Source organism: Gadus chalcogrammus, chromosome 1 (assembly GCF_026213295.1).
Source record: "Gadus chalcogrammus isolate NIFS_2021 chromosome 1, NIFS_Gcha_1.0, whole genome shotgun sequence".
Taxonomy (NCBI): Eukaryota; Metazoa; Chordata; class Actinopteri; order Gadiformes; family Gadidae; genus Gadus; species Gadus chalcogrammus.
In genome coordinates, this window is record NC_079412.1 from 18,845,689 (window position 1) to 18,872,046 (window position 26,358).

The window sequence follows — 26,358 nt, forward strand, 5'->3', positions numbered from 1 at the left end:
CATTTTGTTAACAACTGGTGTTGGTTTATTCCATGAAAGAGCACGTTGTGAATATTTCAGCCATTCACAGTCGGTGGGCGGAACTGATGACCCGCCCCCTACACGCTGTTCTCCCCAGCAAACCAGTCTGCCCAATGCCGTGCACGCCTCCCCTCACTCTCTCATCTCCAGCAAAACGCACAACTTTATGCTTTTCGCTACTTTAGTGTGCGGATTAAATTGTGCAAGCCGTTGGTGTCAATTAGGCTGATAGGGTAATTGACGGAGGGGACGGCGAGATTTGAATCACTACTAGTCGGCTGTCGTTTGGACGCTCCAGGTCGCAAAGGTTCATCTTTCGCTCCTTAGAACATTGTGTCCTTCTTTTGAAGAATGACAGCTAAACATCGAAAGCCGAAAAACCAAAAGCATGAAGATAACTTTTTCAAGAATGATTCTCCGGAGTCGGAGGGTCGAGACGGAGGAAACACTTTCACCCTGTTATTTATTCTATTTCTAATGATCGTAATTGGAGGCGCTGGTATCTCGTGGTTCTGCTTCCAGCAGAGCCAAACGATAACCTATTTGACTGACAATTTCATGGGAATGCAGATGAAAATTGTGAAACTTCAGGCCTCGCAGGAAGAAATTCGACAGTCTAACAAGGTAGGAAATAATGATATGCAAAAAAAACGCGTGCTATCTTTACTTTATCTATATGCATTTGCATAGGATGAGGAGATTGAGTGTCATGTGACCATGTATGAGAGTCGCTCATACACAAGGCTGCAGCCTATTGCAAATAGCAAGTAGCAGCAGGAGTTCAGATCAGCTCTATCACATTTCAAAATGTCTCGAAAGTCATTGGGGTGTGTAAAGCCTACAAATGATTCTATTTCTATCATCTTGACAAAGTGAGCCACAGCTGCTGGCGTTTGTAATGGGAATTATATTTGACCTACATTTGCACAGTGTGGACCCAGGCGTGTTCTGTGATTTTTATAATGAAATATTTATTCTATCTGCATTACTACTGCTATAGGGCCACGTGCCACTTTAGTGGCCTATACAGCAGCTTGCCTGTTGTAAAAATAGTACTCCCGAAATACAAGCCAGTAGTGTTCCAAGGTTAAATTTAGACTGTCACTCATTTCACCAGTTCAGGGTTTTCTTGCAACCCCCCTCCCCCCCCATGTGTGAGGAAAGATGTGACGTGTGCCTGATGCATCCTTCACCTTTTTTTTTCTTGTTAAATTGTAAGTACTTGGTATGGCCAGTCGACAATCCAGAACATATGGAAATGTTTAACACTAAGTGTCCTGAAAAATACTTGGGTATAATAAAGCAGAAACAATTCTAGTGGTTGTTCCCCCTACCTTTTTTGTGAGGCAATAAACTACATTGAATAATTGAGTAAATTGAAAACATCACTAAGTATTCAGAGATAGTTAAGCTAAGTCTAATAAAGCACACTCTAGTCAACCATCCCGACGCACTCAGCATTGGGTAGGCTATGTCTACTAAAGCACCCTTTAGTCAAACATCCCGAAGCATTCAGAGATGGGCAGGTCTAGTACAGCTCACACTAGTCAGTCTGTGTGCATATGCTAGAGAAAGGAATTTGTGTGTGCATGTCCCAATATTTACCAAAATACATGTTGTCCACTGGTGGCCAGTTTTTTTTTTCTACACATAACCTACATAAACTTATGGTAATAAAAATGGTAGATGTTGGAACCACGACCGTTTGTGGTCCAAAATAAGTTTGGGTATCGGAGCATAAGCCCTGCTAGAACCTTGACAAGAACTGACATCAAACTAACATCGTCCTCTCGACCCCCTCGGCCATTCGTGGTCCCCATCGCAGGAGCACTCATCGGAGGGTGCCGAGAACCGCCTGAATGCCCTGGAGGAGTCGTACGCGCTGGCCCAGAGGCAGGTGGGCGTCGCCATGGCCACGGCGGAGCAGCTGAAGACCTCGGACCTGCCCGCCCAGGTGCTTTCCCTCCACACGGAGATGAAGGCGCGCCTGGCCGAGATGCAGCAGGCCACCGCGTCGGCCGAGCAGCTGGGCCAGCTGCACGGCGCCCTGCAGGGCAAGGGCGAGGAGCTGGAGGTGGTGCGGCTCCAGGTGGAGGGCCTGGGGGCGCTCGCCGCCCAGCTGGCCCAGAGAGTGGAGAGCTTGGCGGGGGGACTGGGCGAGGCGCACGCCTCCCTGGACGTGCAGGCCGCCGACCTCCGGGAGCTGAAGGAGCTGTTGGAGGGAGAGGATCCGGAGGTCGATGCGGAGGTCGATGCGGAGGTCGATGCCGTCAGGTATGTTTCAATACCGATGGGGGGGAGGGGGGGGTTAGATAGCTCCCGTTCTCTGACCCATAAGATTGTGTTGACATTGCCAAAGCCCCTGTGTCTGCGACCGGCTGAGTGCGCTGCTCTGATGGTTTTGTCTTACTCCAGGCTACTGGTGGCGGGCCCTGTTTGATTCCTCGTGTGATTTGTATCAACATGCCCGATGTTTTGATGGTTTTTGAAGTTGCTTCCCGTTCAAATTCCAGCTCTGATGCAGCGCTGTGAATGCCACAATATTGTGGTTCACATTGTAGCTGTTTTGCACAAGATTGTAGAATCCTTTTTAAAACTATTGTTAACTTTTTACCTGCAGTCAGTAAAAATAAGTTTGTTTGGGTTTTACAGTGAGACGCTTGAGTCGGAGCTTCCGAGCAGTGTCGAGGAGGAAGAAATCGTGGTAAGTCAACCACAAACATTTTCAGTATTTCTTGGAGGTATTTGTTAAAGATGTGTTGCATCCGACGTTGCATGTTTCTGCATACCTTAAAGCCTTCATTTGGTGCAATAGGTTTCAATCATAGAAGTCTGTTTAACCATATATACAAGACGTTGGGCCAACAGTGAACATCTTGTAAAACCAGTTCACCAAGTATCTGATTTGCCTCAATGTCAAGAAAAGGCCCACATTGTCTCTTTACTATTTTTAGCCCGTTTGTGTCCAATGGGGACTAGAATGAGATCATCCCATTACTTTAGACTAATTTCCTGGTGTGGATTCTCACATTGACATGTTGGATATTGCTTCCCCATAATCCCACACTGTGGTTAGGTCTTTACTTTACACACCAGTACTCTGACTGTCAGCGTTCAACTGATTAGCTACTTGGGGCGTGCTCCGGTATTTGAGTGTCGTAAATCTTTAGAGTGTCAACGTCTCAAAAACCCTTTGTTCTGTCTGCTAGCCGGAGAGTGAGGAGCAGGTACAGGAGGCCCTCCCCGAGGTGGAAGAGGAGGCAGCACCACCAACACCAGCACCAGCGGCAGAGGAGGCGGTGCCCACAGCTGTAGCTGTAGAAGAACCAGAACAGGAGGAGGAGGCTGCTGTAGCAGAGCCTGAGGAGGAGGCAGAAGCAGCACCCGAGGCCCCGGTGGAGCCAGAGGCCGCTGCGGCGGAGCTGGATGGTAGCGAGGTCGTGGAGGAGCAGGCAGCGACCGAAGACTCGACCGTCCAACAAACGGAGGAGGTTGTCCCAGAGGAGCAGGTAGAGGAGGTTGCTGAAGAAGAAGAGGAGGCTGCTGAGGAAGAGGAGGCTGCTGAGGAAGAGGAGGCTGCAGAGGAAGAGGAGGCTGCAGAGGAAGAGGAGGCTGCAGAGGAAGAGGAGGCTACAGAGGAGGTCCTGGAAGAGGAGGCAACAGAGGAGGTTCAGGAGGAGGTGACTGAGGAAGAGGCAGTTGAAGAGGAGGTGACTGAGGAAAACAATATTGCTCCCGAGGTGGAGACTGAAGAAGATATTGTTGAGGAGGACTCTGTAGTTGAGGAGGAGGAGCCTCTTGAAGTAGCCGTGGAGGAGGAGAAGAAGGAGGCGGTATCTGAGCAGGAAGCAGTAGAAGTGGACGAGGTGCCAGAAGTGCGTACTGTTGCAGTGGAAGAAGAAGCTGTGGATCAAGCCAAGGAGGAGTGTAAGTCAAGCACACTGTGAAACATTGCTGTTTTAAGTATTAATTTTTTCGTTTGTGCATTGTGGTCACTGAATAACACAAATGTACATCGGGGCACCAAATTGACTTTGAGATGGCAAATTCAAACCTGTTCCTCTTCCCTTTTCTTCAGAGCGCTGTGGGACGTATGCAGAGGGGACAATGTTCCACAACTGAAGAATGGACAGTCTACAACGTGGGGACGGGGGAGGGGGGGACACCCGGGACTACTGGAGCTGAGGCGCAGTCTGCACATGCTGGCACTTCTCTAGCTGGAAGATCAGGTCGCACTCGACACTGAAGCTCTCGGTACCTCAAAATAATGTGAGCCCATAGGCGTCAAATTCTCAGTTATTCAGGGTTCCCTCGCCAACGCCAACCCCCGAGAGCCTTAATCTGTTGAAAGAGTACAGATGTTTCAACACAACGCCATCTTTTCAACATTGCATACTTCACCTACCATAAGAAAGAGAACTAGCCCCCCTTGTTAACTCCTTTTGAAGCCATGTATCTGTTTTGTCGTGTATTGGTAGCAGAAAGACTCGGAGTATATATGCTGTGTGTCATGTGATACTTGTTTACACTAGAAGGCTGCTGACACATACACCTTAAGTACTAGAATAAGAAGGGAAATGTAATTCTAACTAATCGATCTCGTATTGTTTTCTTATTGATTTCTTTGTTGATTTTTTTCATGTCTCGTCTTTCCTCCTTTCAATACATAGTGGGTTACAAGGGGAATATAATTGGTGCCACAAAAAAAACACAAACACCTGAATACAGTCAGTTTTTTTATTTGTACCTTTTAATATTTTTAGTGCCTTTTGCACTACATGTCCTCATCCAAAGCCCCGCCCCTTTGTATTGTTCAATAAACTTTTTTTGTTTTCTACTATCGGTTCTGTCTTCTATATATATATAATTCCTTTATGAATGTAGGCCACTCTGGACAGTATTGAAGATGATGCAAAAGTACAGCCCAAATAATAGCATTTCACCAGTGTTTTGCATGGATGCCTGAAATTATTTTATAAACTGGAAAAATACATTTTGATATTATAGTTGAACAAGCTGCAGTTGCATTCAGGATACCAATGTGAGTCTGGTGAATCATGCAATATGTGTTGGCTGGGCATATTATAATAAATGCTACATGTCAGTACACAGTAATATGTTGACGTCATGTGAAAGAGTGAGGAGGACCGCCTCAGGGGCATCACCTTCTGTAAGTGTTATGGACGGACCAATTACATATTAATCATGGAAGAGGCGTAGTTGACATGATGTATGCTTATTCAACTGAGCAGACTTTTACCAGAAAAATAATTAAAATAGGTTTTGATAGGAACATGAAAGAACAAGGATATTAATATAGTTGAATTTCTGATAGCATTGAATATACTCAGCGGTTATGTCTGTATACTCTAGTGTTCTACCTATATAGTGTTTTATCTATATAGTGCTATCGTTTAGTATGCTGTGTGTTTGTATCCTGCCCTGCAGAAAGGAGCTGTTTGGAAATGCTTGCGTCAGACCTTGCTGGATTGTCCTGTCGGTAAGGACGAGCTGTGTAAGGCATCCGTAGGGAGGTAGACTCTCTCTCTCTCCCTCCCACCCTCCTCTCTCCTCCCTCTCTCTCCCCTCCCGTCCGGTACTCTCCTCCTCTCCTCACTCTCACAAAGTCACCGGCCTCACCCGCTTGGTTCCGCCGGAGCCTCAACGTGGCTCCCTCTTACTCTGACCATGCAGACATACCTCCCCAGGTAAGCTACAGCCGCCCCGACTCCTGCTTTACCCTGAAGTGCTGCTTCCAACCTGCAGTGGTTTTCAAACGCTGCTCTGCTTTCAGCTCATGTGATCCGGATTTCTGGATTAAAGTAAGCTGTGGAACTGAATCAATTTGGCTGATTTGTTTTCCACGGCCGCCTTTTCCTCGTTTTATGCTGTTATGCTTCCTTTCCATGCTTGTTTAACCTAAGTTACTTCCTGTCATTAAACCTTGAATGGGCCATTCGTAACATAGGCATCCCTCTGCTTGTCAGTGGTGCAATGTGCCGATATGGGTGGGACTTTTATTCTATCATTAGTTTCCTTTCAAATGCCAACCGTATATCTACAGTATATGCAGAGCCATCCACGTGGCAAGGGCCGTTATGAAGCCATTACCCCTAATCACCTTCTCGTGCCTATGCTCGTATGAGAACGCCTTTCATGAGGATGCAGTGCAGAGTGCCGTTTCCCCAAGGCCGGATGCATGGTGGCCAGACTAGGATCAATACACCCTGAGCATAAAAGGGGCAGAGGGAGGAGGAAGAGCAGGGAGACTGTGGGCAACACACAAGCCTCGTGCCTCAGCCTTACTCAGCTGTTTTTCATGGAGCCTGCAGACAACGATAGCAGGACTCAAGGATGCATCCGGCTCTCTTCCACTCTCTTAACATAGGAATAGGAAACATGATCCAGGATGTTGAAACTAGGTTTGGTGCATAATGTGTCTCATTTCACCATTGTCAAATATCCAATGGGAAGGGCAGAATGGAATGAATGTTTTGAACCAGAGATGTATAGCAGACATACCAGAAGCAAGTCAAATCATTGTATGAATCATTATACTGTAGAAATTATATATCTGTTGTCACATGAGGCCCTTCTGTGAATGGTCTTCCTTTAATGTCCAGTCAAAGGCCTTCCACATCCTGTCAAAATGAATTGTAATCATTCACTTCAACTAACTTATGTATGTATGTATTTGGGGGTCATGGGGCTTAAAGCTCGACTCTGCCCAGGGCGTTCCACACCCCAGTCAGGGACGAGGAGGCGGAGTCCCAGAGGAAGGCCCGGTCCCGGCAGGCCAGACAGACCCGCAGGTCAACACAGGTGTGTGTGTGTACTGCTACTCCTATGGTCTTATGTGTTGAGGTCCCCACGCGGTCGGCTCTAGGTTGTGTGAGAGTGTGTTTGTGAGATTGTGTTTGTGTGTGTGTGTTTGCCCTGGCAGGGTGTGACCCTAACGGAGCTCAAAGAGGCTCAGAGGAGCTACGGCCCCGACTGTAAGCATGCAGAAGAGGATGAGGCCGCGGGGAAGACAGGGTCACCGGAGGACCAGCCGCTCGCCATCAGCCTGACGAAGGCCGTGAAATCCCAGGAGCTTAGTCCAGCCTGGAGCCAAACGGATGAGGTTAGCCCGAGTGGATCCTCTCCCATCCTGCCTCGAAATCCCATTCGTGGATAACGACCAATTTATAGCCACCCAGGTAGGAGTACATGGCTGATTTGTGATGCTTATTTGGTTGTGGGTTTTTTGCTCCGCGTTCGCTGTGTTCAGGAGGGAAACGTTGAGTCCAGACTGGAAGCTCAGGCTGAGTGTCCGGCAGCAGACCAATCCAATGCATCCCCCAGTGGGCTGTCTAGCCTTCCAGACACGAGCATCACCAACAGCAAGTCCTGGAGAGGTCAGAAGGCATTGCAACAATGTTTTTTACACATTCCATTAAAGGACAAAATGAAAAAACCTACAATATATTCCATATGGAAATAAGGCAGCCATGAAAACGGTTGTGAATGCTTTCATCTTCTGTGTGTGTGTGTGTGTGTGTGTGTGTGTGTGTGTGTGTGTGTGTGTGTGTGTGTGTGTGTGTGTGTGTGTGTGTGTGTGTGTGTGTGTGTGTGTGTGTGTGTGTGTGTGTGTGTGTGTGTGTGTGTAGTGAGTGAGAGATGGAGGACAGATGAGAATCAGAATCCGATCCACGATGCAGACCAACTATCTGCTGACACGTCACTACAGGCACCACTGGGCTATGACATGGACCTCTCTGAATCGTCCTATACACAGGTAAAAAGGCTGATGCTGTAATGAATAAACACAGTATTAGTATTACTGTATTCATATTAAGTAAAAGGGTGTGCTTCAGTTTGACAATCGTTTATAATAATGCTCCAGCATTGTATTGTCACTAGATGGCACCATCGCATCTTCTTACTTTTGAGTCCAAAGCCTTCTACTGCATTTCCAGTGCACTTGCAGTTCACTTGATGCCGGTGACTTAATAGAATGCAATCCTTGGCAAAACTTCATTTTAATATAGTCTAATTATCGAGCCAATCAATCATTGAGGCTTCTGTTCAAAATGAGTTATGTACCGATCACCTAAGCACACTTACATGTTGAATGGGATCACTCTATCTATTTGGTTTCCTTGTAACATCCTAAGCTAAAAGGAATGTTGTCAGTGCAGTGATGCAACATGGATTAGTGCATGGCCATCGCATGATATGTTGTCAAACAGTGGATATGCAGAATGGACGGTTACTGGATTCCTTTAGAGAAGTAACCAGGAGGGCCCAATAAGCTCTGCTCCCACCTTAGTCTTCTCTCTCCAACCATGTGACATTGCGGAGCTCCCTCCACATTCCATACCATATTGGGCGAAGCTCGGGGCTCTATCTATCCCCATGGTTTACCCTTGGATTCGGACAGAGGATTCTCTCGCTCTCGTTCTTTCTCTTTCAATCTCTCTCATGCTGGGCTCTCCACCTGTGCAGGCTCATGTTTTGTCTCATCTTCTCAGACCTTGGCACAGATATCATAATGGCAAAAGAAATTGGTTCATCTCTAGGGTGTGAAGTGTTCACAAACAAGCTTTTGCATTTTAGTTATTTACCAGCAATCGTGCCCAGAATTTGCATCCAAATGACAATGAATGCCAGGGATGAGCTGGCCCGAGGGGGATGTCTGTGTCTGTGCCGCAGATAGATGCCACAGACCCAACACAGCGGGGGGGGGGGGGGGGGGGGGGGGGGGGGGGGGGGGGGGTTCTGTCTGTGGTACAGCTGTCTGCTGCTGGCATTTTAGATACATGGGCCTATTAGTAACGACAGAGCCTCCAAGTGTTCACCCTGTACTAAATCTGGTTGTGATAATCAACCTAAGCAGAGAGGATTGCATAGCAGAAGAGATGCCTGATCCAAACCCTGCACCCTCCTGTAGGGCTGTACAGGAGGTGCCAACACAATGCTCAAATGTATTTGTAATAACAGGGAGAGGGACAGACGACGCATGAGTAGACATGCTGCCACTGACGGGGCCGACACATGGAGAGCCGAGACATGACTCTAGTTTAACTGCATACTTTCCTAGCCTGACACCCCGAGATTGAGTTGACAGAGAGAGGGAGATGTCAGCGGCGCACTCTGTAAAGCTCGTTTGAAAGGGAGAGAACGTTATGGATAACAATCTGCAGCACCAAAAAGGGGAATATATTTCCAAATGGAAAGTCATAAAGGAGAGAATGGGATTCATAGCTTCCAGAGTTTAAGATTTTTGGGGAGTTTTTGGGGTCTGCGTTCTACATAGGTCCGACTTCCTCAAGCCAGTGGGGCAAAGGCAGAGGAGAGAGTCTTTAAAGGCTGATGATTCACCAAAAAGGCTGTTCACACGCCAAGAGTAATTGCTCATTATTTTAAACATAGCCATAATAGTGGTTCAGATATTGTGTTATCATTATTAGTTGTCAAGCAGCGAAGGCGCAGGGTATCTATTGCTATTGCTAGTTTTATTATTGTTATCACTATGATTATTAGGACTCCACAGATAACATTTTCTTAGCACAATTGTTAAAATAGGGTTGGGACTTGAGGGCATGAGAGCTGCAATAAACATTGAAATATGCCGACAGTATTAAGCACAGCTTGTCTTTTTTCTCTTTTCTTTTCAGGCATGGGTCAACAGCAGTAAATAATTGTAAATGAATCGCGTTCCAATATTCTTCCTCACAAAGGACAAGTATTAGCAGATGAGACAAGAGAGGCTGCTATTATTCTCTTAGTATTAATCAGAGCCAGCCAAGGCTTCCTAATTCATTCTGTGTCTGTCTGTCTGTCTTTCTTTTTGTTCTTTCTTTCCTCAACTTCTTTCCATTCCTTCTCCTTCTCCACGTCCCGTTCCATTAACTAGTGTATCATGTTGAGTTATTTTCCTGAAACGGCCTCAACGCTGAAAACCTCGCTATAAAAGGAAGTCAGACCATGATTAGAAATGAGGGGCTCTGCTTGTGTAGAATGGACTCTCTGGAGACTGATAGGGAGAAAAAAGCCCCGTCATATTTAACTATCGCACACCTCAAGAGGCCACTGCATGAGTCACTTTCAGTGGATCCAAACTGTCTTGCACGAGCGAAACAATAGTGGAACTGTTTTCAAATGTCTCGATATGGGATTGTTATTTATGGATTGTTGGTCTCAGGATTGAAATGTAACAACTGAGCCTTGGGCCGCTAGCAACGCGCCACCTGTCCTTCTAGAAAATAACCCCCTGACTTATGATGATGATGATGATGAAGGTGGGGGGAGGGGGGAGGGGGCTGCTTCATGAAGGATATATCCGTCCTCCCAGGACACCAGCCATCTTAATCCCAGAGACTTCCAGCCCTCTGCCCTCATTGTCATCCCCCCCTCTCCATCTATATCAGTGGATGATTTTAGCCCTCAGTCCTGAGTCTGTCCACAGTAGAGTGTCTGGCCTGCTGCCAGTCAGAGCTGCCAGAGAGTGAGCTCCGAGAGAGAGGGGGGGAGAGAGAGAGAGAGAGAGAGAGAGAGAGAGAGAGAGAGAGAGAGAGAGAGAGAGAGAGAGAGAGAGAGAGAGGGAGAGAGAGACTGTTTGTCTTTATTTTAAGTGAACGTAGGAAGAGAGAGAGCATCTGGATCAGACTCTCTCTCTCCCCCTCTCTCTCTCTCTCTCTCTCTCTCTCTCTCTCTCTATCTCTCTCCCCCTCTCTCTCTCTCCCCCTCTCTCTCTCTCTATCTCTCTTTCTCTCTATCTCTCTCTCCCCCCTCTCTCTCTCCCCCTCTCTCTCTCTATCTCTCTCTCCCCCTCTCTCTCTATCTCTCTCTCTCCCCCCCTCTCTCTCTCTCTCTCTCTCTCTCTCTCTCTCTCTCTCTCTCTCTCTCTATCTCTCTCTCCCCCTCTCTCTCCCCCCCTCTCTATCTCTCTCTCTCCCCTGACGTCTTCCTCTGGATATTTTAGCTCTTTCACATGTCATGGAAACTCAGGCTGTTGACAGGGTGGAGCCAAAGAGATCCACAATGTTTGCTTTTCATCGGCCGCTTAGCTCTCCTCTCCATGAGACACAAGCCTGCCTTTGGTTGTTTATCTTCACTTCTTTTTTTTTCTCTAACGAGATTTGGAGAGACTTTGCATGAGTTTTTTTTTTTTTCCTTCTTTGGAGAGAGGGTGGGACTACAGTTCAGCCACCCGTCCGTCTCTGGGATGTGAGGCTGGACGTCCTGCAGTCCGTCCACACCTGTTATAGGCGAGGATTCCCCCCCGGCCGGTGAAGTCATGGGCATCCACGGTCTCGTCTTCTGATTGGTTCTGTGGGATCCCAGAGCGAGCAGCCTCAGTGTTTGTTGGACTTTGGTGCCGTTGGTGGTTCCTTCAGAGGGTTCCTGCTTGTTGGGGGGCCAGGACAGAGAAAGGCAATGTCCTCTTACTACCCCCGCACTAAGGATGTGACACGCGCCAGGAAGTCACTCTCGGACTCCCCTCCCTCCTCTCCTTCTCCTACAGCCAAAAACTTCAGAGTAAGAGCGCAAACTCATCATTGAATAGCATTTGATTTCAATATGTTTTGCAAAAGATTTGTAGGTAGACTTTATCTTTTCATACTGAGTGTGTATGGGATAATGGACTTTAGTTCAGTTTTGGGCTGAAGACTTGTTTTAGTTGTATTTTTTATATCATTTCTATTTCTATTTTCTTCCTATTTTCCTTTGTTCTTTCCCTGTCTTTCCTGCTCTGTACCTCTCATTTTGTCTCTCTCTGTCTCTCTCCCTGTGTGTGTGTGTGTGTGTGTGTGTGTGTGTGTGTGTGTGTGTGTGTGTGTGTGTGTGTGTGTGTGTGTGTGTGTGTGTGTGTGTGTGTGTGTGTGTGTCAGTCTCACTAGAGACTATTCCTGTTTAAACATCACTGAGTTAGAATAGTTTCCTCCGTTGTGCAATCAAGCAATCTGAAGCCGTCACATGCTCGATTGGCAAAATTAAAGACCGCACATCTCAACATTAACACTTTAAATCACTAGTCTATTCCTTTTTTCTTTTCTTTATTGGTTATTTTGTGAATTTGATTTTCCTGTTACCTTTCCCTTCAATCAGCACTGGATCAACAGCCTCACAACATCTGCTTTGTAGCGTTGGCAACCCAAATGTTAAGTGACATTTTATCTGGTTTCACTGAAACAATAACGCAGCCCATCCTGGCTCCTTAAGAGTAAACACTGACTAGCTGATGTGATGATGTCCCGTAACACAGTATACACGGTACCACTGAGGCACGTCAACACAAATTGAATTCTATCAGCAGAACCTTTTCCCTTTTCCCGCTAAGATTTCTAACATTCTGCTCTGCCCTAGTGTTGCGTGTACTCTGGCAGTCAGTCATGAATGTTCCATGATTTCACGGCTCATTTATCAGTAGCATTGTTTTTCAATGAGAGACAGAAACACACACAGGGCATGTGCTAATTTAGTGAAAGCATTGTGCGTGACAGGGCTGCAGACAAAAGTGTACCATTGTGTGAGCGTGTTGCGATGGGGGACGTCCCGCTAATGTCCCCTTCTCGGGTCTTAATGGAGGGAGAATGACTCATGTGAGGGATGGAGAACAACAGAGACAGATGTAAGTGAAGTCTAATGACCAAATACTCATTAATAACCCTCTGTCTGGCGATGACTATGTTCGACTACGTTCAAAAAGGTTGTGGGTTCGAAACCCCTGCAGTCTGCCATCCCCGTTATCCCTGCAGTCGTCCCGGCGCAAGATGCTCATTAACGACGCGTCTTAAAACTAAATCACCGCTTTGTTGTCCGCTCTGGGCGTCAGCGTCTGCTAAATGACTAAATAACTCAGGAACTAAACGGTAATGGACGAGCCGACGGTACACTTGTGAGACGTCAGTGCAGGGGGGGCGGCCATCATGGGCCTCTCGACAGCGTCCGCGGTGCAGACCGTGAACGGTCCATAAAACACTGGCGTGGTGTTTACAGAGTGGGCCGTGTGTGTGTGTGTGTGTGTGTGTGTGTGTGTGTGTGTGTGTGTGTGTGTGTGTGTGTGTGTGTGTGTGTGTGTGTGTGTGTGTGTGTGTGTGTGTGTGTGTGTGTGTGCGCACGTGCGCGTCTGTGTGTGTCTCGCTCCTCTGTTGTGTTTCCCTCTCTTTCTCCCCGTACCAGAGGAATGTCAGGCCCAGCATCTGTTCTGCCTTACTCAGTGTACCGAGTGGACCCGGCCAGTCCAATATCTCACACAGTTCTCCTAATAAGGAGAGCCAGGCTTGGTGTGTTCCCCGTGGCTGATAGTGCGTGTATATTATGAATGTATGGCTTACAGTGTCCAGAGTTAGCATCTCTCAGCCCCCCCCCCCTCCCCCCCCTTCCCAGGCAGGAAGAGGTTCCCAGCAGGACGCAAACCATTCTTCATGCTTTCATTAAGACATACAGTGTATCTGATTGAGAGTCAGCGTTCATTTTGAGAGAAACAGCTATAAGTTGGCAAACATAATATTCATACGCCGCCACATTAGCAGAGAGTAACAAATAACAGTTCAAGATGGAGGCTTATACCGATCATAAAGATTGGTTTGGGAATGCATCAACATTTTCTTCCAAACAAACTCTCCAACTTGCTGGAAGACCAAAGCGTCCCAGAGTTCTTCCTAAGGGGACCTACTCAGATTTTCTCTGCAAACAGAGGACATTGTGTTTGCTTCCTCTGGATTGTGGGGCTTGAGAGTCCTACGCTCAAGGTTAAACTGAGTGGAACTCAAAGTGCCTGCGGACCCGAGATAGTTTTTTTTGTTTCATACGTCCTGCTGGTTTTCTAGGATCTTGAACATTGTGATCTATGCCACGACTAACTCTGCAACGACGTGTACTGCATCAAAACGTTGCCGTGGATCGTTACCATGGGGATAACACCTCCTACTCCTTCTTATATAACTCTCTGCCCAAAACAGGTTTCTTCCTCAATCCCATATTGTTTGAATCCGAGCTGAAACAAGGGGTTCACTTACACTCTAAACACCCTGTAGCGCACTGCGGCTTCAGCCAATCTAGCTCAACCAATCAGCGCCACATACACAGACAAACAACCTCAAATTAGAAAGGCCCCATAAGAACCTACTTCAACCAGCATCCTCCTTCCTTTGTCCTCGGGGGGGGGAGTGAGGGGGTGAGAAGAGTGTTTATGACTGGGTGAAAAGTCCCGTCTGCCCCCATGACCACATAAGGACAGGAAGCGGTGGCTGAGTTGTGTAAACACACCCTGGGGGAATAGCTCTTCGCTTTTTCTGTTTTGTGCGCAAAGACGTTTCCACCTATACCCACTGAGTGAGAAGTTAACAGTGTGGTTTTATGTGTGTTTGCTTCTTTTGCCAACTTTATTTGTTTCCCAGGGGGATATGGTATTGCTGTTGCGTAAATCAGGTTGTTGTGTGTAAACAGGCCCGACCACCGAACAAGGAGAGTGGTGTGTGTGTGTGTGTGTGTGTGTGTGTGTGTGTGTGTGTGTGTGTGTGTGTGTGTGTGTGTGTGTGTGTGTGTGTGTGTGTGTGTGTGTGTGTGTGTGTGTGTGTGTGTGTGTGTGCGCGTTTGTGTGGGATGTAAAGGTCTTATAAACAGCAAGATTTTCTTCTGAGGTTCAGGGACAAACTGTTGTAGTTTGCTTTGACAACAGGAAAACTCCTAAATCCGAGAGAGTGCGATACCAGAGCTGGGATTGGGAACGGATTGTGTAAGGAGTACATCTCCCCAACTAATTGTGTATTCCTCGGTGCGTGTTGCACAGCATGTGTGGAATCTGTTTTGTAAACCGTTTGATAACGCTATCACACAGTCTCTTCTCTTGTATAGTCTGCTCAGCTGTTCCATAAAGAAACACAGGAAGTTAAGTTGTATGAAAAGCAAAACAAAAAAAATCTTGGATTAAAGAGGGCGATAAAAATGGGACAAAATTCTGCAAGTAATGCAACAACATATTTTGATTAATGATACACGTCTCTTTCACTTTTTTTCTGAAAGGATGATTAAAGAGACCAGATATGCTTGTCCCTGCCCTCTACGTGACTTAGAACGATGCAAATTCGTAGTAAATATGGTGGGTGTGAGATGAAAACTCCAAATGTGACATTGACTCGCTTGAAAGTAACGAAAAAGATCTCCCTGTGAAATGCGTTGACATTTTTGGTATCTATCTCTCCCCCCTCTTCCTATCCTTAAATGAACGATAGGGAAAGAGAGACCAGCTCACTGCGAGGCTCTCTCCCCCATGCCTTATAAGCTCTTGCTGGTCAGTTATCCGAATGATCTGTAGAGACAACAAGTCGGAGCGAGCCAAGCGCCAGTCAGCTGCATCAGCTGCAGTATATCCTAGAGGTCCCAATCCGCCGACACCATGGATAAAACTGGCCTCTTTTCACATAAACGTGTTTTTATACTCACAATTTGTACATCCCATGTTCTTAATACAGCATACATTATGTTATACGTAATGTTTTATTCATATATTTTGGGGTATAAGCACATATAGATTCCTTGCATCCTATTTCATCTTTACAGGCACTTAAGAGAATCATAAACCGTGCTGCCTGTGTGGAATATGTTGGTGTTTGTGTGTTCAGCATTCTCCTGTCAGACGTCATTCGATGTACCCATCCAGTCAGAACAGGTCCTAGCTGGACACAGCCGTGGGGTCCCCCCCCCCCCCCCCCCCCCCCCTGGTCTCTTAGGGTAGCATGATGTCATACTCGGTTTGGCAGACGTTCTCGACAGTCGCCAAACCCCCTTTAAAAGATTAACTGCATTGCTGGCTGAGGACCTGCAGGCCGCGAGGATCGACGTAGGCACATTGCAGTGCCACAACGCATTATCTCCGTTCTCTGGTGTTAGAAAGTCTCCTCTCATCTTAGACAAGGGGCCTGGGAACAACATGTCTCTTCAAAATAATGGTGGGCTTTCCTTCCGTCAGCCATTCATGTCTTTCAAGGTCTAGTCGTGAGGTTTTCAACAAAATATATCCCAAATATCCCAATCTATACCAAAAAAGACATATAATGATTCACAGACTCAGGCTGTGACATGTTTTCTTAATTTCCACTCTGTGAAATTGAATCTTATCTAATGTTTTGGTACAAAATTTGACTAACAGGATTTTCTTTTGTTTTCTTTTTCAGCATGACAGATTATCACGGTAGGTCACTTCTTACAACTTCTAATTACCCTCAAACGTCAGCTCAAATGTAACACAATATTGCTTGAATGAATTGCTTTTAGTGCCCAATAGGGCTGGTGAATCAGAATTTATCATGGGATGTTTTGTTGCTGATAGACTAAACCATCCTAATTGTGAAGTAACCTTGTTTGTTTTTAAACTTTGTTTAGATACGTCTTGCATTAGATTTCAAACACAACAACGTCTTCCCATAATGACAAATCAATGCACGATTAATCACTAAACGACCAAACCATCATTACTACCAACATTCAACAAACATTGTAACGCTCCTATGCTCCCAAAATGGCGGCCATCCTTGTGATGTACAACCCCTGTAAGATGTGTGTTGTGTGCTAGGTTGGACTCCGGGGGCTCGGGGGACAGTACGACGGAGAAGCTGCTAGGCCGCGTGGGTTCGTACACCCGGAGAGAGACCAGACTCGCCTCTCAGAGCAAACCCGAGGAAGGCTCCGCAACCGGAGACTACAAGAAGGTACAGGGCCTTCCTCTCTGTAGCGAAACTGGCCCTTTATGGTGAAACATGAGCTAGATTAGTGTGGTTATGTACTGGCGTGGCTTGGGATAGTGTTCGTCTTCCAGGAAAAGGTACCGGGTTCGATCCCCAAGTTCCAAAGCCTTAAGGAAGAAGCCTAACCCCGGATGCTTGCTCTTGAATGACCTGGAGCTGAATTTGCTCTTTCGCTTTTGACGAAGGTGTCTGATAAATGAATGATAATGGTAAATGCTCATTGTTATTGTTGCCTTGAAAAAACATGAGAATTAACCATCGCAGCATTTACAAAGTTACCATTTTGAGTTGCGTTCGAATGGACGCTAATTAACTCTAAGCACTAAAGCTAAGGCTGGACGAGCTTAATGGCAGGTATGTGTATTGACTGTGTTGTCTTGACAGATGTATGAGACTGCCTTAAATGAGAACGACAAGCTCAAGTCCAGGCTGCGGGACAGCAAACAGGAGTTGGCCAAGATCCGCTCCCAGCTGGACAAAGTCACTCAGGTACCACACTTTGGTGATCATTATCATCTCACTGAATTACGTCCGGAGTATTGAACTCAGAATCTTAGGCATGGGCGTTCTTTATGGTTTAACTATAATTGGACATTTTACCTCTTAGAAACAGGACAGAATGTCTGAGAGGCCTCCCGTACTTGAATCAGACAAAAAGGTAAGTACATTAACTTGTGGTCTCACAATTGGGGTTATTTCAAGTGGTCAAAATACTGTTCAATGTTACGATATGTCTTATATCTATTGTGGTGGAATCTTACAAAGGCATGATCATAAATGGCACCTATTTCTGAAAATATACCCCTTTTCAGGAAAAACAAGCACTTGAGAAGAGGGTTTCTGATATGGAAGAAGAGTTAAAGGTCAGTCCTACACAACGGAAATATATGTATGATTGCTTTGTTTCTTTGACATTATTGAATTATTTAGTGTTGTTGTGCTTCTAACACAAATTAATCCATGCTGCCATGACAACCAAACATTCGGACCGGGACTAATGCAATGCTTTATGGTTCAGCATACATAGCATCAAGCAAGCATAGTATACTTTAGTGTCACATGATATCGTGTAGCATAGCGGAGCCCTGTATAGTGTATCACAGGATAGCTAAGCATAGCAGAGCCCTGTTAGTGCATCACAAGCTAGCTTAGCATAGCATAGCACAGAGCAGCACAGTCCAGATCTGGGTTGTGTCCATCACGGCACATTACCCAGTGGCCCGCTGCAGCCCGTCCTGCCGGGGGGCGGAGCCTGCCCGGCCGTGCCCCTCTGCTCCACTGATCCTGCTGATGAGCCCGGCGCTGTGACCTAGTTCCTGCTCACCACCCCCTCTCTCCCCCCCCCCCCCCGCCCCTTTAGTAGTCAGAGCTGCCTGGCATGGCCAGAGAGGGAGGGGGCTGCAGGGGAGTTATCCGTAGTATCCGTAGTGTGCTGTATGAGCCGTAGTGGGTGAGACGTTTAGACCGGACAACACACATGAGGACAACATGGACGCTTTGTGTGGATGGAACAAAGGAGCCCTCTCAACACGCAGGGAGCTTACGTAACACCGGTGCTGCTCTGAGCACAATCCATCTCTAGGAGGGAGGTTGAGGATGGGAAGGGGAGGACTCTGATGACATCATTACAGAGACAGCAGCCGACAGTCGCAGGGTAATGTCACAGGGTATAGTACCAGGGTAACGTAACAGGGTCATGTCACAGGGTATAGTACCAGGGTAACGTAACAGGGTCATGTCACAGGGTATAGTACCAGGGTAACGTAACAGGGTCATGTCACAGGGTATAGTACCAGGCTAACGCAACAGGGTCATGTCACAGGGTATAGTACCAGGCTAACGCAACAGGGTCATGTCACAGGGTATAGTACCAGGGTAACGTAACAGGGTCATGTCACAGGGTATAGTACCAGGGTAACGTAACAGGGTATGGTAACAGTGGATAGTACAAGGGTAATGTAACAGGGTATAGTAGCAAGCTACAATCACAGGGTATAGTAGCAGGCTAATGTAACAGGGTAATGTCACAGGGTAAAGTAACAGGGTAAAGTAACAGGGTAATGTCACAGGGTATAGTAGCAGGGTAATGTAACAGGCTATAGTAGCAGGGTATAGTATAAGGGTAGAGGGGTACAGTAGAATGGTAAAGAAGCAGCACACTGTAGGGTAGAGCAAGGAGCCGGCTAGAGTAGCAGGGTAGGAGGACACAGTGAGTGCATACTATAGGGTCTAATAGCAGCGTACAGTGTCAGAGCAGCAGGCTCTTTGTCAGCACACTAAAGGGTACAGTGGAAGAGGGGCAGCGCCATACATGCAGTGAATGTCTGACCCCATGATGTCATAGGTTCCGCAGAGGGACGCCCCGATGCGGTTCCGTTGCGGTTACCAGCCCTGAGCGCGGGCTGTCACAGGGGGCGGGGTGGGGGGGGATGGTGAGTTATCCACGCCATGCGGAAGAGTGATTGACACCTGCCTGTCACCCCACGTCATCCTCCTTTTCTCGTTTGAAAGGTCAGGGCATGAGAACACGTGTGGACACACTGAGAGGCGTGCGCACGCATTGCACACACGCGTGCGCAACACACAATCACACTTTTCCAACCTTGTGCTCGTACGACGATGCGTGCTGTACTCGCTTCACCATCACAAGGTCTTACCCCATCTTATCGTTTCCCCCCTCATGTCTTCTGATCTCAATCTTCCCCTTCTACTGAATAACGTTGTGAAAACCTTTCTGGGATTCTCTTTAACCGAGGCAACATCAACTGTGAGAAAGTGAAACCACTCAAGTCCCGGGTCAGGTGGCGGTCTCATCTCACAGTATAAAGAGGGAATCAAGCTAAGCCACGCTGGCATCCTCTCGCTTACATCCTCCTCCGTGTCGCCTCTCATCCTCGTCTCTCCCGCTCCCGTTTCAACTGGCTGGAGGTTGCAGCGCCGAAGCACGTTGGAGTAAATGTAAAGAGGAGCAGAAGAAAGCTGCTTTACACCCGCGCGCACACACACAATCACACACACACAAACACACACACACGCACTCACAGACTCACTCGCGCGCACACACACACACACACACACACACACACACACACACACACACACACACACACACACACACTAACCCTAACCACACACACACACACACACACACACACACACACACACACACACACACACACACACACACACACACACACACACACTAACCCTAACCACACACACACACACACACACACACACACACACACACACACACACACACACACACACACACACGTATATTTCTTTCCTCCCACTGCTGTGCGCGGCGTGCCAACATCAAATGGTTTCCATGCAAGTGTTTTGGGCTACAAGAACAGCTGGAGGCCCGCGTTACCTCATCGCCGGCCAGCGTCCCTCCCACCCCACGAGCCTGGGAGACCACACGTGTTAGTGTGCACTGAGGTCTCGCCGCAGGAACGACGTAAAAACCGTCCTCACCAGGCCGAGATCTGGAGACAGATCCAGAGGCACAGAAAAGAAAAGACATCTCTGGGTGGAAAATCGAAATGGGGTTCGTGAACGAGAGGTTGCGGCGTCTACCCTCTGGGTGGGGGGATAGCGACCCCCCCTCCTCCCCTCTCTCTCTCTCTCTCTCTCGTACGAGGGGCTTAAGGGACTTGCAATTTGAAGGGGCTCCTGAGCTCGGTGACAGGAGGTTTGATTGGGATTCAAACTCGGGCACATCTCACTTTACAACACTTTGCTTCACCTTTCTCCTCCGGCGCTGTGGGATGTTTCAAAAGACCCTGTCGTCCTCTGTACCTCCACCTTAATGCTCCTCTGTATCTCCACCTTAGTGCTCCTCTGTATCTCCACCTTAGTGCTCCTCTGTATCTCCACCTTAATGCTCCTCTGTACCTCCACCTTAATGCTCCTCTGTATCTCCACCTTAATGCACCTCTGTAGCTCCACCTTAGTGCTCCTCTGTATCTCCACCTTAATGCTCCTCTGTATCTCCACCTAATGCTCCTCTGTATCTCCACCTTAATGCTCCTCTGTATCTCCACCTTAATGCTCCTCTGTATCTCCACCTAATGCTCCTCTGTATCTCCACCTTAATGCTCTTCTGTATCTCCACCTTAATGCTCCTCTGTATCTCCACCTTAATGCTCCTCTGTATCTCCACCTAATGCTCCTCTGTATCTCCACCTTAATGCTCCTCTGTAGCTCCACCTTAATGCTCCTCTGTATCTCCACCTTAATGCTCCTCTGTATCTCCACCTTAATGCTCCTCTGTATCTCCACCTTAATTCTCTGCAGCTTAATGATCTACACCTGTTTGGTGAAGCTAGCATGTGCATTGTTTTTTTTGTATATATACATATAAATGTGTAAATATGTATGCATATACTGTGTGTATATATATATTCATACACATATGTACATCCATATGCATGTATATATACATCTATATGTGTATATGTATGATTAAAAATAGATACACACATGTGTATATACATAACCAAAGCTGTTTATATATATTTCTCTTTCCCTTTTCCCAAATTGCTTGCACCCCACCCCTTGCATGCTCTCTACCTCTCCCTCCCTCTCTCTCCTCCTCTCTCCCTGTCTCTCTCTCCCTGTCTCTCTCTCCCTGTCTCTCTCTCTCTCTCTCTCTCTCTCTCTCTCTCTCTCTCTCTCTCTCTCTCTCTCTCTCTCTCTCTCTCTCTCTCCCCCTCTCTCTCCCCCTCTCTCCCCCCCCCCCCCCCCCCCCCCCCTCCCGTGTGCAGGCCGTCCCTGCCTTGGCCCGTGTGCAGGCGCTGCGGCGGGGGAACCAGCGGCTGCTGGCTGAGAACAGGGCCATGCTGCGCGTCCTCTCCCGCCTCTCTGACACGGCCCACCTGCCCGAAACAGACGACCTCTGACCCCCCCCCACCGCTCCCCCCTCTGACCTGGGCACCTCTTCCCCCCCCTGCCTCCACCTCCCTCCCACTACCCGTGCCTCCTTGCCCTTCACGCTCCACCTCTTCTACTTCTTCTCTTCCTCCGGCACCGCCGTCGCTCCTACTGTGTTCGCTCTCAGGCAGGTTCCTCGTAGCCTCTCCTCCACCTTCTCCTCCTCCTCCTCCTCCTCCTCCTCCACCTCTTCCTCCTCCGCCCTCTGAAGCATCCCACCCTACACCCTCAAACTCCCAACCCCACCCAGACACTTTTTAATATTTCCTGAGCCTCCTCTTTGCGTGTGTGTGCGGGCTAGGATGTGTGCTTGTGTGCGTGCGCGCTAGCATATGTGCGTGCTTGCGTGCTAGCATGTGTGCGTGCGTGCTAGCATGCGTATGTGTGTGTGTGTGCGTCTGACTGTTTTTCCCGTTGGGCAACCACGGCACTAACACGCTTTTCCAACATTTGTCACGCGCTTCCCTGGGAATCTATTTTTAGTTCCCTCCTGCCGTCACAGCTGAGGTGACTAACACGACCGTGTTGTCGTTACGATGATGGATCAGACGAGGGGAAGGGGACAATGGCAAGGGTACTCCGGCATCGGTGGCAATGGCTCCGGAGGTAGATCGGGTTGTGTGGCCAGCAGCAGGGTTGCTGGTTCATCCAGGGCTCCTCCCCATTAAGTGTTGAGCTGTCCCAGAGCAAGACACCTAACCTAACTGAACTACTAGCGGCAAGCTGCCTTTTGCGTTTCCTGGTTGACCCCACCGTGGGTGTAGCAATGTGTGCCTGAATAGATGAATGCCAGGCAATGACTGTTAAGTGCTTTGAGTGGCCACAGGTCTTGAAAGCAATGTATAAATATGCAGTCCATTTACCATTTACCTTGGCCTCCCTCAGTCTCTGGGTGGGTGGCTTTGCTGTTGCAGGTTCACTTGAATGTGACACGTTGTGTAATCAGGAGGAGACAAAAGAAACAGTTTTCCCCCCTCATAGAAACACAGAATGTAGCTGCTTGTCTGAGCTTTTAATGAGCTGAAACTAAGGCCTGTGTATGTGTGTGTGTGTGTGTGTGTGTGTGTGTGTGTGTGTGTGTGTGTGTGTGTGTGTGTGTGTGTGTGTGTGTGTGTGTGTGTGTGTGTGTGTGTGTGTGTGTGCTTGTGAGTGCGTACAAAAGTGTGTTTCTGTTTTTGAGTGTGAGTGTTTTGACACTCAAACGCACACTTTTACACTTTTCACACACGCGCATGAGTATGTGCCTGCATGCACACATGGGTGTGAATGTGTATGTAAATGTGTTTGTGTGTGTCTCATTCAACCACCACATTCTGTGCGATACACTGCAGTCCTTGTGTAAGACAAAGTCTTCCCACCCTTCCACTGCAGCGTTCCGTGTTGATAGCGTAGCGCACAAGATGGAGGCAGAGGTGTGTGTGCACGCCTTGAGCGGAGGAGGAATGCTATTGACAAGTGTTTTGGTTATTTTTAGGCGTTACTCATCCTGAGAGAGATAGATCTGAGACCCAGATCTGAGACGTTGACAATGTCTCCCGCTCCCTCACTCGTCCCCCTCTCTCCCCCTCTCTTGTCCCTCGCTCCCTCTCGTTCTGTTCCACGGTTCACAAGCCGAGAATCCGAGCCAGTTTCCCAATCTTGCTGCATGACCCAACACTCTGCATGACCTCATTTCTTCATTTGAGTTATTTTTATTGAAAGCAAAGTCTGGAGTCGTTAAATGTTGTGATTTGTTCTGACATTTCTCCAGCAGTGTAACTGGATTTCCAATACACAATTTTTCATACAATATAATGGTAAATGTCTGCTGTTTGGTTTAAGCAGACTATGTGAAGATAATGTCTTTCTAGATAAGTAATGGGAGCCATATTGTAATAATAATGACTCTCTCTTTCTGCTTCTCTAGGTCTTAGTTGAGCTCAAATCCGAGAACCAGAGGCTAAAGGACGAGAATGGGGCTCTAATCCGTGTCATCAGTAAATTGTCCAAGTGAAAGTTTTCTAAACTGTCAATAACCTGAAATTATAATTGGACCGTTTTGCATAAGGAACGTCAAGGAGCCATTTTGGTCCATTCAAGAAACACGGCACGACAATTCCGGTTGGCGATTGGTCAGATTTGAATCAATAAGACCGCTTTTTTCCCCCTGGAGTGGCAGCTGTTTCAGTTGTGCCAGAGTAGTTAATTACTTCCTATACTTCACCACTAGGAAGCGACATGTGAATGAAGGTCCGCAGCACAAAGCCCAGTCTATTAAGTATTCAGCCATCTGATACTCATCAAGCCTCACGTATGTATTTATTATGACATAGTAGACCAGGGTCTAAAGATATTTGTATTATAAGGGTTTATTCTTCTAAACCACAACCTTGGAATGAGCTAAAGTATAAGAAAAGGCCCAGCTGTTTTTTTTGCCTCATGCTTACCTACCTGGTCAACATAACAACCAACAAAACGTGGGCTTATCCAAAGTATATTATTCTTTCGATTTTTGTTTTATTCTAACCATGAAGTAATTGAATCCTTTCAGAGTTTTGTTTTTAAAATCCACTGTGCAATGGTTTCTGGAGTCCAGGAGGAGCCTCGAAACTGCTGTAATTTGTTGTTCACAGGAACAGATGTTCTTATTTGAATGAGGGGTGACGTCTACAGCTTGACCACGTATAGGATGTGTGTAATCCTATACCATCTGTTATCATTGTGTTGTAAATATTATACAATATTCTGTATAATATATAGAAGTTTCAAATATGTATAGGAGGACACCTGAATTTTCTCACTTTCCTTAATAAACTATTAATGGTTGACGACATTGTCCTGAATTATTTCCATATTTGACCGTTACCCAAAATAACAAACAAATGGCGGCAGTATTTAAACATTCACATGAATACAACATAAATAAAACGGTAATAAAAATACAACTTTGCACAAGGGATGGTTAATAAAAGGCCTTTATTTCCTATTTGTTTCTTACAGAACTGGTAACACATATGATAAATCTTGTATTAAGTTATTTGGTTCCCTTGATTACGTTATAATAATAATGGTCCCCTAACAGTTTTGTCCACACAAGGGTTCGAGAGAAGGAGGTTTTTGTGAGCCACGTCTTGTGTCCAGTCAAGGGCTAAAGCATGCGATCCACAGTAGGCACAAATACTGACATGAACACACGCACCACAACACTAGACACGAGTAAAACACCGCTGGGGGGGAGGTGGGGGGACACACGCACAATACCAGGTCCTCCCAACCCAACCCCCCCGATGCCGAAGAAGAGCGCAGGGGTAGAAAGGAAAAGAATAGTCTTTTGAATGCAACCGCTGTGGTGAGGGGAGGAGGACGACGAGCTGAATGGGGAAGGTTTGGTACCAAGTCCTGCCCGTGGAGCAGTATACAGTGTGTCCATGTTGTAAACATGTAGGCCCGCGTGCTGCACAAACACTCAGAGGAACACAGCAGTTTTCAATGGGGGAGGGGGGGGGAAACTCCAGAGCCAGCTTTGCTATTTAGCACATTGACAATGATATGGATTGGTCACACGGTAACTACACAAAGACAGAGAGAAAAGATGATTCAGTGGGGGCATAATAAACAAATAAAAACCAACACCGTAGGTTCTACCACTACGGTGTAACCTTGGTGAAAAACAGTGAAGAAATTAAAACACAGTTTAATAGCTACAGTCACATACACACACAAACATGCTGAAGTACAAATAAACATCTTAAGCGAAAGACTTGAAACATTGGAAAGGGGGGGTCCTGATCCACGTGGGGGATCTGAACACCTGGTACGGCTGAGGTGTGTGGTCTACAGAGCTTCTGATGGATTCCCTTTTTACATCCGATCGAAAGCAAAACACACAAGACGAAGACAGACGTACAGACGTACACTAACCCATAGGTTGCCCTGTGAATGCAAAAATAGCCTACGGTTTCAGTTGAGATTGTGCAAGTTACATCTACAGAACTATTGGAAAGAAAGTCACTCTGTTTATACTGTGTATATATATATATGTTTATATTTGCTTATAAATAATGACCATTGGTTTTTGTTCCGATGGATTCATCGATGTCTAAACGGGGGGGGGGGGGTTGTGTCCCACGCTCAGACCTGTGTACGGTCAATACTATGTTCCCCAACGTGGTGTTCCTGCATATCGTCTGCAGCCTGTGCTTGACCGATAAACCAACAACACACACCCCGTGCCCATCTCCCCGGCCTCCCTGGGACCCCAAAGAGCGGGGGGCCAGGAGGGGCCGGGCTCCCTGGGACCCCAAAGAGCGGGGGTCAGCTGGGGGCCGGGCTCCCTGGGCAGTGCTGAAGCATTTTGAAGTAAGACCCCCCCCTCTCTTCAATGTGCTCGGAACTAAATCCTTCATGACATCTTTTGTATAATTGTATTTCCTCTCCTTTTTACTTTATAGCATGGGCTACTGGCAGTATTTTTAAAACATGGTAATCTCCCGGGATGTACCCCCTGTGCGTCTATCGATGGTCACAGTCCGCACCAGCGGCCTGGGACACTGAATGGCCGATATTGCATCAAGAGGTCTGTGCTGCAGCGTGTGACACAGCAGAACAGACTGAAAGTGTTAAAATGTCGTTGATGTGGCGTCGAGAGACGATGACAGACGGGCCTGTGCGCCGTCCGCGGCCCCCC

At 47.2% G+C, this 26,358-nt stretch overlaps 3 protein-coding genes across 4 annotated transcripts; all 3 read left to right on the top strand.

Annotated features, from left to right (window-relative positions):
- The first annotated feature begins 98 nt into the window (after positions 1-98).
- zgc:66479 (uncharacterized protein LOC327541 homolog) lies at positions 99-5,111 on the top strand. The gene is made up of 5 exons (XM_056601551.1): positions 99-645; positions 1,847-2,295; positions 2,674-2,725; positions 3,231-3,948; positions 4,100-5,111. Coding segments are annotated over exons 1-5 (1,494 nt in total). The 5' UTR covers positions 99-372; the 3' UTR covers positions 4,102-5,111.
- Positions 5,112-5,687: 576 nt separating this feature from the next.
- LOC130380402 (protein phosphatase 1 regulatory subunit 12B-like) lies at positions 5,688-7,819 on the top strand. The gene is made up of 5 exons (XM_056587629.1): positions 5,688-5,729; positions 6,738-6,843; positions 6,965-7,144; positions 7,292-7,418; positions 7,671-7,819. The coding sequence occupies exons 1-5, from the start codon at positions 5,710-5,712 to the stop codon at positions 7,817-7,819; spliced, it is 582 nt and encodes a 193-aa protein (XP_056443604.1). The 5' UTR covers positions 5,688-5,709.
- A 3,219-nt stretch (positions 7,820-11,038) lies between these two features.
- Positions 11,039-24,525, top strand: LOC130385553 (protein phosphatase 1 regulatory subunit 12B-like). Of its 2 annotated transcripts, XM_056594098.1 has the most exons (8): positions 11,039-11,544; positions 16,185-16,201; positions 16,583-16,718; positions 17,139-17,243; positions 17,362-17,412; positions 17,567-17,617; positions 19,099-19,186; positions 23,599-23,673. In XM_056594098.1, exons 1-7 carry the CDS (start codon positions 11,443-11,445, stop codon positions 19,147-19,149), a joined length of 513 nt encoding a protein of 170 aa, XP_056450073.1. In that variant the 5' UTR covers positions 11,039-11,442; the 3' UTR covers positions 19,150-19,186; positions 23,599-23,673. The 2 variants fall into 2 exon arrangements, with proteins under 2 accessions (XP_056450073.1, XP_056450064.1); XM_056594089.1 differs by lacking the exon at positions 19,099-19,186 and having other exon boundaries at positions 11,042-11,544; positions 23,599-24,525.
- The last annotated feature ends 1,833 nt before the right edge of the window (positions 24,526-26,358 follow it).

Excerpts from the sequence above, each read along its gene's own strand:
- LOC130380402 (XM_056587629.1), top strand. The coding sequence starts at position 5,710 with ATGCAGACATACCTCCCCAG. Across the intron at positions 5,730-6,737 it reads ATGCAGACATACCTCCCCAG|CTCGACTCTGCCCAGGGCGT; the intron begins GTAAGCTACAGC and ends TGGGGCTTAAAG. Across the intron at positions 7,419-7,670 it reads CAACAGCAAGTCCTGGAGAG|TGAGTGAGAGATGGAGGACA; the intron begins GTCAGAAGGCAT and ends GTGTGTGTGTAG.
- LOC130385553 (XM_056594089.1), top strand. The coding sequence starts at position 11,443 with ATGTCCTCTTACTACCCCCGCACTAAGGATGTGACACGCGCCAGGAAG. Across the intron at positions 17,413-17,566 it reads TACTTGAATCAGACAAAAAG|GAAAAACAAGCACTTGAGAA; the intron begins GTAAGTACATTA and ends ACCCCTTTTCAG. Across the intron at positions 17,618-23,598 it reads ATATGGAAGAAGAGTTAAAG|GTCTTAGTTGAGCTCAAATC; the intron begins GTCAGTCCTACA and ends CTGCTTCTCTAG.
- zgc:66479 (XM_056601551.1), top strand. The coding sequence starts at position 373 with ATGACAGCTAAACATCGAAAGCCGAAAAACCAAAAGCATGAAGATAAC. Across the intron at positions 2,296-2,673 it reads GCGGAGGTCGATGCCGTCAG|TGAGACGCTTGAGTCGGAGC; the intron begins GTATGTTTCAAT and ends TGGGTTTTACAG. Across the intron at positions 2,726-3,230 it reads TCGAGGAGGAAGAAATCGTG|CCGGAGAGTGAGGAGCAGGT; the intron begins GTAAGTCAACCA and ends TCTGTCTGCTAG.